Source organism: Crocuta crocuta, unplaced genomic scaffold (assembly GCF_008692635.1).
Source record: "Crocuta crocuta isolate KB4526 unplaced genomic scaffold, BGI_CrCroc_1.0 scaffold174, whole genome shotgun sequence".
Classification (NCBI taxonomy): Eukaryota; Metazoa; Chordata; class Mammalia; order Carnivora; family Hyaenidae; genus Crocuta; species Crocuta crocuta.
The window spans coordinates 4,258,183-4,270,458 of NW_027530330.1; the positions used below are offsets into that span (position 1 = coordinate 4,258,183).

The 12,276-nt window shown below is 35.9% G+C and overlaps 1 protein-coding gene across 2 annotated transcripts in view; it reads left to right on the forward strand.

Moving 5' to 3' along the window:
- SAMSN1 (SAM domain, SH3 domain and nuclear localization signals 1) overlaps positions 1–12,276 on the forward strand; it is a 142,725-nt gene that overhangs the window by 22,348 nt on the left and 108,101 nt on the right. The window contains exons 3-5 of one of the 2 annotated variants that reach the window (XM_077765653.1): positions 3,389–3,426; positions 6,329–6,366; positions 8,067–8,153. In XM_077765653.1, coding sequence (XP_077621779.1) covers positions 3,389–3,426; positions 6,329–6,366; positions 8,067–8,153 — 163 coding nt within the window. Of the gene's footprint in view, positions 1–3,388; positions 3,427–6,328; positions 6,367–8,066; positions 8,154–12,276 lie in introns of those variants that run through there. The other variant, XM_077765652.1, reaches the window with a different exon arrangement.

The following is a 12,276-nucleotide window of genomic DNA, read 5'->3' on the forward strand; positions in this document are numbered from 1 at the left end:
TATATATATATATACACACACACACACATATATACATATATATAGATACACCATATATATATATGTGTGTGTATATATACCCACACATATATACATACAGTGGAATATTACTCAGCCATCAAAACAATAAAATCTTGCCATTTGCAACAACATCGATGGGATTCGAATGTATTAAGCTAGGCAAAATAAGTCAGAGAAAGAAAATAATTCACTAATATGTGGAATTTAAAAAACAAAACAGATGAACACAGAAGAAAAGTAGGAAAAATAAGATACAAAACACAGAGGGAGGCAAACCATAAGAGACTCTTAACTATAGAGAACAAACGGAGGGTTTCTGGTGGGGAGGTGGGCTAAGTGGGTGATGGGCATTAAGGAGGGCACTTGTGATGAGCACTGGGTATTGCTTTTTTTTAACATTTATTTATTTTTGAGACAGAGAGAGACAGAGCACGAGCTGGGGAGGGGTAGAGAAAGGGGGAAACACAGAATCTGAAACAGTCTCCAGGCTCTGAGCTGTCAGCACAGAGTCCGACGCAGGGCTAGAACCCACGGACTGCAAGATCATGATCTGAGCCAAAGTCGGCCATTTAACCGACTGAGCCACCCGGGCACCCCAAGCACTGGGTATTCTATGTAAGTGATGAATCACTAAATTCTACTCCTGAAGCCCCCCCCCAAAAAAAAATCTCCAAATTGAAGTGATTCATTACAAGTAAAAATTGGATTACCTGCTTTCCAATAAACAGAACAAAGTGGATAGTATCTAGATAAGGTTGTGACAATATATGTCCTAAAAATAACCAATGCCTATCCCTGGTCTTACGAAATCCTTCAGTCTTGATCCAGATGTCCCCAAATCTCAGCTCAGAGCTGTGTCCCTTTTACTACAATCTACAGCCACATATATTTGACCAGTTCTGTGTGGGCTCAGCACCTAGTTGTATTCAATTAGCCAAGACTTTACCCATGTGAGGCAGGAGACTGTGCTTGAATAATATGCCCCCTGTCCCAAACTCAAAGACATAGGGCTCAATTGCACACAGGTTTTGTTAGCCCTCTGGAGTTAATCTCTTTGGTAGCATTTTTCATGTAGCACAAAACAAACTTTAGCATATTTTATTTTAAAATTGAAATAATGAATTACTGATATGATAGGTTAATTTACAAGTACTATGATTTGAATGATTAAAGTGAAGAAAGGACACCTGAGTGGCTTCAGTTGGTTAAGCATTGACCCTTTACTTTTGCTCAGGTCATGATCTCACATTCATGAGACTGAGTCCTGTATCGGGCTCTGCACTGGCAGCATGGAACCTGCTTGGGTTCTCTCTCCTTTTCTCCCTATCCCTCCTTCACTTGCTCTCTCTCTATCACACACACATAGTAAATAAGTAAATTTAAAATAAGAAAACAGGGCACCTGGGTGGCTCAGTCAGTTAAGCGTCTGACTCATGGTTTCTAAATGACCTCACATTTTGTGAGTTTGAGCTCCACCCTGGGCTCCGTGCTGACAGTGTGGAGCCTGTTTGGGATTCTCTCTCTCCTCTCTCTCTGCCCCTCCCCCCATCTCTCTCTCTCTCTCAAAAATAAATATATAAACTTAAAACAATTGAAAAAGTAAAACAAACAAAACAAAACAATACAAGAGATATCTAATGTTCCCCATCTTTCTTATCGCAAATCGACATTTTGCACTGGTTAACTCTAGACTAGATATCACTCTTATACTAAAAAGAGGTGGAATACGTTTTGAAGAGTCCAGGACTTGCAATCTGAGTAAACTTACCTGAACCCTACAACAAATTCATGAGACTCAGAACAGTGGATTCTGATTATTGAAACATATTTGGCCCAGAGTATGTAGATTATGTGAACATGGAACTTGCTACTTCCTAGCTAAATTCCAAATATATGTGACAGGAAAATAGAACTGCAAAGATAGATGGTGGTCCTCTTTCCTAATGACCCTCACAAAGTTAGTGTGGTTGCTGGTTGTGGTGAAAGGAACACAGTTGGCTTTTAGGCTGATGTGTGGAGACATCTAGACCAAGACTGAAAGAATTTCACAAAANCTTTCAGCTTTTAGGCTTTTAGGCTTTTTTTGGCTTTTAGGCTGATGTGTGGAGACATCTAGACCAAGACTGAAAGAATTTCACAAAAAGACCATGAATAGAGATGGACTATTTTTAGGATACATGGTGACAAAGCATAGAGAATTGAAAGCGGTCATTCTGATCATTAACTCCTCAAAGGTCTTTTGATATCCCAACTCACCTCAGGGCTTGGTTCATGACTCACACATATTTACCTCCACTTCCACCGATTTCCTACCAGACATCGTCCTTTGGGTGATCCACAGGCATTGTACATTAGCAAAACCTATCCTCAAGTTAAGGGACTGCGTTTCAGCATAGGAAATTTTCAGTGACCCTCTACTCGACAGTAGATTCAGGTAATTCAAATCGTCCTTGAGAGTTAAGTCTTGATAAAAACACAGTAAGGGTTGGAGACATGGCCCCCTCAGTTACTCTGTATGGGAGAAATTATCCTGGATTTGGCAGTGCTCAGACTAACACCATCAACCATTGGAAACCAATTTTCCTTTGTCTGATTTTCATTCACTACTTTCTCCTACGTCTGCACTTGTGTTTCTCCCTCTCTGTGGAACATTGGTTCCCATATCCGTCACTGCACAAATTCCTTCCACACTTTGAAAAAGCACTTTGAACATCAAAAGCAATAATGATTTTTGAATGAAAGAGAAGATGCATGATAACAAGAAAATCTGGAAGGTTCTTAAAGGTGCCTTGGAGCAGTTCAAGCTCTTTCAAGGATGGTGAAAGATGTGGCGACATAGTCTTCCCCGAAAAGTGTAAGAGGTTTTACACAGCATTCAGTTGCTCTGAAGAGAAAGGCCAGATGAAGCACAGGTGTATTTCAACATGCTCTGTGTATTGTGATAGGTCAAACTTTCTTAAAGGAAAGTACTATATGACGTAATTGGGTGCTCTGGTGTGTATCTCTCCCCTTGGTGTCCGTAGGTTGATGGGGAATAGAAAGTCGAGGTTATGAGGATTTAATTCAATGTTTTTACTTAAAAGACTTGCTTTATTAACTGGCCAGGGCTTAGAATGAAGTATATGCCCTAGTTAATAAGGAAAACACTCTACATTTCTCAAAGCTACAAAGATCAAAGGAGGAAAAAAATCTTGAACCCAGATTCTATGATGTAGTTATAAAATACAAGGGGGAAACGCAAGTCACTTTTGTAGGAAAGGGAAATGAGATCTGTTCGGATTATACTCAAAGATGAACCATACTTGAATTCTCCTTCTGATTTCTTAGAGTAGTATTATTTTATTTTATTTTTTCTTTTATTTTTCAGGAAGTTTCTGATTTTGAGAATGCAAAACCGAAAAGAAAGTAAGTCAAGTTTACTTTGAAAACTTTCTGGTCTCTTAGTTCTATAACGTTGAGTGGAATATTTTAGTGGTTTTCCTGTCAAAGTACGCTTTAAAAATTGTCGTGTACAAATCTAGATAGGTTTTACTTTGCTACCATTTCTCTGTTTATGCTGATACATAGGAAACCTGTGCAGTGACATTCCTGTACACAGGATGTGAAAATTCAATTTCCAGAAGAAACATGTGTTTAAACTAGGCTCAGATTAAAGTGGGAGCCTCCTCCAAAACATGCTTCAATTGGTGACCTATAAATCTTCTGAAGAGTTCTTCTAATCCAAATAAAAATGTGTTTGCAAAGAGATTTGGGTTATTTGGGTCAGGCTTGGCTTTACATTTAGCACATCAAGCTGCCGCAGGATGTGACACACACATGTTGCATAAGGTAATGAGATTTTAACTAATAAGGAAATACATAGGGACCGGAAGTTGGTGTGTGGGGAAACTTCCAAATTGGTCGCTGATGATACAGAATAGCCTCCTTGCACTCTGGAATGGTCTGAGACCAAATTGTTAACAGATGAAATTCTCTCTGGATATAGTGTTTCTGGACAGCCTTGCTCTCCTGCCCCCAAGGCATTCTCTGCTTTCCTACACTTTCCTCCCCTTCCTGCTCAAAGCTTTCTCCCAGGAAGAATATAAAACACATCCATAGTAAGTAGGTAATTGGATGATTAACAGCTTACAGCACCTGCTAGGCAAGGGTAGTTGTATTTTAGCCAGAGTTAAGCACTTAAACTACGCAAGTGGCATTTTAAGCCTGAGCTGGAGTGAAGAAGGAGTTTTTTTGACAGTGTTCTCTTGGGCTTAAAAACTGCCATGCCAATGTAGCTTTTTATTCATCCACGGATAAGGAACTCACCAATTCCAAATAAAATACTTAACGAAATTTCAGCTATTGGCTTATGATTGATGCTTCTATAGATTAGAGGATGCCGAAACACGGAGGGATGGTTGGGGAATGGATGAAGGGGAAGCTCCTGATGCTCGCCGAATTAGGATTTTCCAAAATCAGTTAACCTGCTCCTCGGATTCCAACCACATAAAATCAAACTGAAGACTCTTGAGTTTCTTAATTCTTTTGCCCACCACTCCTCTAAAGGGAACAACATCTCATGTTGTCATGTACCTACTTCACCTAAGGATAGTATAAATAATAGCTGTTTTGGAATACTTATTATTTGCTAAGAGGTGTCCTCAGTATTTACATAAAAAAAACAAACAAACAACAAACCAAAATAAAATGGTAAAGAAAAAAACTTATATGCAGGTTTTTTTCTGAGCTTAAGAAAAGGTGAACTTGGCTTTAATTTAATGACTTAAATAGTGGAAAACACTTAAACCATAACAAAGTTAACTATATGTACAGGACATGCGTGTGTTCACTCAGTACACAAAATAATTAACATGATTGAGTCAGCAGAGTCCTATCCTCTCTGTTTTAGACAGTTAATTATGGAGATTTTCAATTATACACAAAAAATGAGATAATAATGAACTCACATCACCAAGCTTGAACAAGTATCAGTCTCCAGTCAAACTTGTTTCGTTTCTACCCATTTGACTCTCCAGCCCTTCAATCTCCAGTATTTTTTTAAAGCCGATCCCAGACATGTAATTTCATGTATTGATACATATTGTTAAAAAGCAAGCACTGTGAAGCACCTGGGTGGCTCAGTCCGTTTCAGCTCAGATCATGATCTCACGTTTCGTGGGTTCAAGCCCCGCATCGGGCTCTGTGCTGACAGCTAGCTCAGAGCCTGGAGCCTGTTTCAGATTCTGTGTCTCCCTCTCTCTCTGACCCTCAACTGCTCACACTGTCTCTCTCTCTCAGAAATAAATAAAAAAACATTAAAAAATTTTTTAAAAGCAAGCACTGTAGTTTTAAAAACATAACTACGATACTATCACTGCACTGGAACAACAACAATGAAAAAAGATTGCATAATATGACCAAATATATGTTCAATGTTAAAATTTTTCTGATAGTCGCAAGTGCTTTTTTAATAGTTAACTTGAATCATTATCCAAACAGGAACTATGCAATGCATTCAGTTCATGTCTCTTAATTCATAGGTCCTTTTCCATTGATTTGTTGAAGAACCTGGATTGTTTGTGCTGAGGAATTTTCCATATTTTTTAACTTTGCTGATTGCATCATTGTGGTATTAAAAAAAAAAACACTTGTTCTTTTATCCTCTATGTTTCCTGTAAATTTTTTAGTTAGATCTCAAGGCTTGATAATGTTCAAGTTTGATATATGTATATATATTTTAAAAGTAGGTCATCAGTGACTATATACTTCCTGTTACATTACATTGGAAACCCATATATGTGGTTGTGTCTGTTTTTATGACTGTGAATTTGCTTAGTGGGTTCAGATGGTATCTGGCTGATCCATCCAGCACAAAGTTGCCTATCAGCCTTTCAATTAAAAGTTTTAACTTCAGTTGTTGATTATTGCCTAGATCTATCGTTTCATTAGGTATTGTACATGATTATATTCAGTTTCTATCATTCTTTCTGTATTTATTGAACAGAATTATTTTAAAAAGAGCTTTTCCACATTAACTATTTATTGACCAGTTTGAGACACTTTCATGTAAAAATGGCCCACTTTTTGTGTGTGTGGATTTTATGAATGTTGCATGGAAATTTCCAGGCCAAGATTATACTTATAATAACTGCACTTTGCCAGCTAGGGTCAGAAAAATTCAGAGCCATTTATAGACCTTAGTTAGCGGTAGAATTTATTTCTGGTCTCAAAGGTATTGCAAACATGTCTTGGTGATCTAATTTCTTTCTGGTTAAAACTTTTATTTACTAGACGTAGACTTAAATATCTGTGTCTTTTATTCTTATAGGTCAATCCAGAGATCTATGTCTGAAAGCCAAGGATTTGGTTTGTAGTTTATAAGATTACTTCATGCAGATAATATGTTTCCCCAAAAGTTCTTTTCTTCCGCTACTTCCATAAAGCAACAATAAGTGATTAATGGAAGTCAAATTGAGTTGTTTCTGAAGTCTATAGAGGATATTTAGAAAAGGAATGTGATTCTACTCTAACTATAAATAGCCAAGACAAAGAAATCATTGATTTATTCAGAATAATTACCTTTTACATTAAAAATATAATTCTCTTTGATGGTTTATTGGCTGATTATCTTCCAGCTTCCCAACTTTAGCTTGGCTGACCATGGTCAAGGTGACCTCTTCAGTATCTTTTTTAGATATATGAATCTAAGAGTGAATAAAAAAGAAATAAAAAATGCTTGTATTACAAAAGACTCTTCTAACACCAGAACTTTTCTTTAGTTTTTGTTATTGCACTATCTGTAGTAATAATAAAGGCAATACACTATCTGTATTTTAATTCTGAAGTAAATATCTAATTCTATTAATCACTTTTAGAAAGCTAATGGATAATGTCTCTCCTCTTACAAAGTATAATATCACTAATTATAAAATAGTCACAGTGGCAAAACATCTGGATTATTCACTCAATAATTCATTTTCATGTAGTTTGTCAGACTTGTGGGTGCCCTTTATCCCCAGCAGAGTCTAGGAACTGGATGCTCAAACTTCTTTCCTTGTCTTTACAAAAACCAGTCTTCTAGGTGGATCTGAAAAGCTCATTCGGACCAAAATGATGACCATCAATGGAAGCACCTTCTAAGGGTGTCTGCATTGTAATCAGGTCTCACATTCTTCCAGGAGCAGCATCCATAGGGGCTGTGTCCTATCTCACTACTGAAGACCCTGTAGGCAAATAGTTACTTTGAATATCGGCCCTGATTTAAATAATGCAGAATCTTAAATGAAAGGAAGTAAGGCACAGTTTTGTTTTCCATTCAGATTTATTCTCATAACATGCTATGCAGTTTGTACACACGAGGCTATACGTTTTTCCATCCCAACATATTTCTTGATTCTGGACTGCCTTCACCATAGTCAAATATGAGAGTAAATAGTGACTTTATAAACAGCACAAGTATGCTGGCTGTTTCCATGTGATACCTTGGTTGCATTATGTTAAATTTACATTACCAATATGAGAGCATATTTGTGGATGATTAGTCTTTGGTAAGTAGATTAGAAGGATTCTAATTCTTCATTTCAGTACAATTCAGTTTTTCACAGCATGCGCAGGCCCTGTTCTAGGTGTTGGGAGGATGAGGCTGAGAAAGTCACCATTCTTTCACTCAAGATCATAGATGTACTCTCTACACACTTAGTCATCTTGTTAAAAATGATGAGGAATGTGGAGGGTGAGGACCCTTGAACTTAGGTGTAAAAATTTAAAAAAAAAGAAAAAAAGAAAAAATACTTCAAACAATAACATAATCAGAAACTATCAACAAGTATTTCAATAGCAGCATTCTACCACATATGCTTGGATGCTTATGGAGTTTATGGAAATAAATGGGAGTCCATAGGACACTTGGGGTTGTCCATCAGGGACTAGAACTCTCCATTCTGGAGAGCTCTCTTATCAGTTACCAAGTTACAACTGTGTGCCGATCTTGTTTTGAATTTAAATTTCTTACACTTCCTGGACAGATGTTACTGTGAATTCTGCTAACCAATCCTCTGCTTTTTTAGAAAGGAAAATGGTGAATGACACAATCTGGCAAGAACCCAACAAGCCAGAGAATGATTCCCACATCAGAAGGCTCTGTCAGCTAAAAGGTAATTGCTAAATTTAGTTCAGCTGACTTTGCATTTTCCCAAAGTAGTTTAAAGGGCAGGTAAGAAAAATTTACATCTTTCTCTATTAAAATAAGCCAGGCATTGTGGTCCACTTAAAAAGGAAAAACAGCTAGAATAGAAAATATATATTATTAATAGCATATATACATGTGTCTGGGTGTACATAGATACATACAGACATATAGAAAGAAAGTGGAATCTAATTAGATTGCCTGTTGAAACACAGAATCAATTGCAAATAATATTTGAAAGTCTTTAATGTCTATAGGAATTTTATAATGTTTTAAACATCAGCATATAGAAAAACCCTCTAAAAATAACATCAGTATATTAATATTTGTTACATTTAAGTTTTCCTTAAAAAACACAAAAAGAATAATCTTGATAATTTTTTTAATGTTTTATTTATTTCTAGGAGAGAGAGAGAGACAGCATGAGCAGGGGGTGGTCAGAGGGAGAGGGAGTCACAGACTGAAACAGGCTTCAGGCTCTGAGCTTGCAGTCAGCACAGAGCCCGACGCGGGGCTCGAACCCACAAACTGCGAGATCATGACCTAAGCGAAAGTTGGACGCTTAACCGACTAAGCCACCCAGGAGCCCCGAATAATCTTGATTATTAATACAAAATTACATCATTTCGTAACTTAAAAATTCCCAAGAAGCAAAAATTAGCAGGCTGGTATAAAAATGTATTAATAATAAATGACTTTATAATTATAATTATTTAACTTTGGGAGGGTAATGAATAAAACAAAAAGTCTTAAAACTTCACAAAGATGAACCACAGCATAAAATGTTAACTGCTTGATATTCTCCTTCTGATGTTACTGAGAAGAAGAAATACTTGATTATATTAGTTACTGATTATTTAAGAGTTTCTAATTTTTAATTAAAAATACTTTTAATGTCTTGGGACAAAGGAAATTTTAATGCATTTTTATCATTAGGAATTTATGATTTGATTACATATTCTGTTCAGATCTTACCTTTTGTTTAACACTGCTCTTAGATTTACAAAGTAATTATTTTAAAAAATAATTTGTTTTTAAATATTTTAGTTTTAGTCAAGATTATGTAACATTTTGGTGAATAAATTTAACTGAATTTTTAAATATTTATAATTTTCTCTATTACAAATAAATAGATGAAACACTGGGACTTAGATATTTTCCTTCCTTTTTTTTGTTTTTTTGACCTTAGCCAAAATCAATAGTCAGATGCTTAACTGACTGAGCCACCTAGGCGCCCCATAGATATTTCCTTTTAATCACAACATATGAAATGTTTTAATAATATCATGTTTTGATTGGATTCTATCTTCACTCCAGGGATGCCAGCTATATTCATTCATATTCTCTGTAGATTAGTCAAACATTCATCCACATCATCCATCCATCCATCCTTTTAGTAAACACAGGTGATTTTTTAGATTGTTGTATATTGATCTATGGATCAAAAAGTTATACTTGCACTATACATCGTAGATTTTGCCAAAAATTTCTTCAAGAATTCTATTCGCTAAAAACTGCCTTTGTGAGATTTTTTTTTTAATTGAGGAGTCATAGGCAGGTGATTCTATTTCAGCACTCCAATAAAAAATCTTGGCTTAAGGTGACGTGATTCTGATTAGTGATCTGACCTTTGTCAGAGAAGAAAAATAAACAAGAAATCCTTTACAGAAACCTTCTCAGCTTTGGTTATTTTTCAGATTCTTGAGCTACCGTATATCCTGTATGTGTGTCTGTGTGCGTGTGTGTCTGTGCATGCGTGCGTGCGTGTGTGTGTGTAAAAGTTCAGCCGACATTTCAGCGTAGCAGCTGAGTCACAGGACATTTCCTAGGGATTAATGCTATGCTAGCGAGAGTTGATGGCCTGAGACCAAGCCTGTCGGTGCCGCTGTAAATTGAGGGGAAAAATTCAGTGGGGAGGGAGGGCCGCGTGTTGTGGACTTGAACTTTATAGGTGGAGTAGCTTCATTTGGAAAGCTCAGAGTATTTCTAGGCAATTAGTGCCCTACACATCAACCCATAATATTTCTTTCTCATTTTAAACACTACTTTTCAACTGTTAATTGGATAATTATTTCAGAGAGGTTTATTGTGTCTGAGGATAAGCAGTCTGTGAGGTTTAGTGAGACGAAGATCGGAAGGTGCATCCTTGCTATCGTCCAGAGCCCATTATTTTATTGAACACGAATGATGACATTTTAAAGACAGCCTCAATAAAATAGAAGAAAATATATAGGAAATTAAATGGTAGGAGTGGCACTAACTCCTAAAGAATCCCTTACAAATTCGAAGACAAACTATAAAAAAATAAATAAAAAATAAAAGGCCATTTCTCTCCATTTCAATTTCAAAATAGTATTTCTACATGACATACATCAACAGCATTTTAGGCCTAAAGAATATTGGGGCCTGACGAAAGAAACATCCACAGGCTATGTTTAGCCAAGGATTTGTTTTGCCTGGTGTTTTAATCCATAAAGATATTCACATGGCTTGATAAAAGACTGTGTTATGTCAGTTAAGACAAAATTTATCAGAGTAAGTTGAGTGCCAGAAGCATAATATTTTTAGTTTATCTAGTCCATTTCCTTCTTATAAGAAGAGTTTTATCTAAACCTCCATCTGTGCTGTTAAAAGAGACTACATCTGTAAAATAAATGCAGGATAAATTGAGTGCTCAGGACTTTATGACAGAAGCATTGGCAAAGTGTAGGTATCAAGGAAAATTAATTTGTAATTCATATTAATTGTATTTTCTGCATCACAAACAGCCAGAATATTCATAATATACATATTTTAGTAAATGAAAATCAAATTTTAAAGTTTAAAATTTGTTTTGGCCTTAGTTTTATGAAGAAAATAAAAGTCTGAAAAGAACAAACTTTGAAATCTGTGAATTGGAGTTTCCCTAAGATCAAGATTTGATTTAAATAAAGACAGGATCCAGAACAAAGTTTTTATATTTAATGTCAGAAAGTACAAACGATAAGAACAAAGCACATTTTTTTAATAATAAAAAGGACACAGAACATATTTAGAGATTTTTCCAACAACATGACCATGACAGACTATTCCATAAAACAGAAAATATGGCAAAAAAAATTTGACCTGTTAGAAAAAGAAGTAAGGAATTGGATAAGGCCAAGAAAGATGGTTAGTATTGGAAGGAATATTAGTTTCACCCATACTAGTGTGAAATTATCTTAGGAATACCCTTTACATGTGATTTTGATGAGATTCATTATCAAAAAAACCTAGTAGGGGAGGAATGTTGTTAGCGCCTTCCAATTTAGCGTTTGAATTGCTATTCCTTTGAAACCTTTCCTGGATTCTGGTCATTATTATTATTTGGCCATCCTCTTGAGAGTAAACCTATAAATATTTTTACTTAATTTTTCCAAACCTTATTAATTCTTTTTCTTTGTTGGGTTGATACCCTCATTTTCAAGGTAGCAAATGTATAAAGTCACAAACGTATTTATTATTCTGTTTAATTTTCAGGGACCACAATCTAATTTAAAACTGATTTCCTGGGGAGCCTGAGTGACTCAGTAGGTTAAGCACATGACTCTTGATTTTTGTCTCAGGTCATGAACTCACGGTTAGTGAGATCGAGCCACACATTAGGCCCTGTGCTGACAGTGGGGAGCCTGCTTGGGATTTTCTCTTTTTCTGACCCACACCCCCTCTCAAAATAAATAAATACATTTAAGAATAAATAAATAAAAATTGTTTCCACAGAGCATGTAATTTAACTTTGGTTAGACTGGGTTACGTGAGGAGTGACAGAGAGAAGCCCTATTTCATAGCTGAACATCTATTTGCTCATCCTGTGGGAATAAACTCCCTGAGAAAAGGCCACTATGAGTGGACCTCTTACATCTAAAGAGGTCTTTCTGAATCGAGTGATGAGAACATTCAGCATCCTGGTAGTTTGTACAATTGAATTTCTCTTTAATTCTTTAGGGGAGTTCTTATTAGGATTATAGTTGCCTAACTATGGTCAGAAATATCTTCATTAGAATCACCTAAAACCTGATTAGAAATATTGCTTTTTTTTTTTTTTTTTTTTTTTTTCTTTTTTCTTTTCTTTT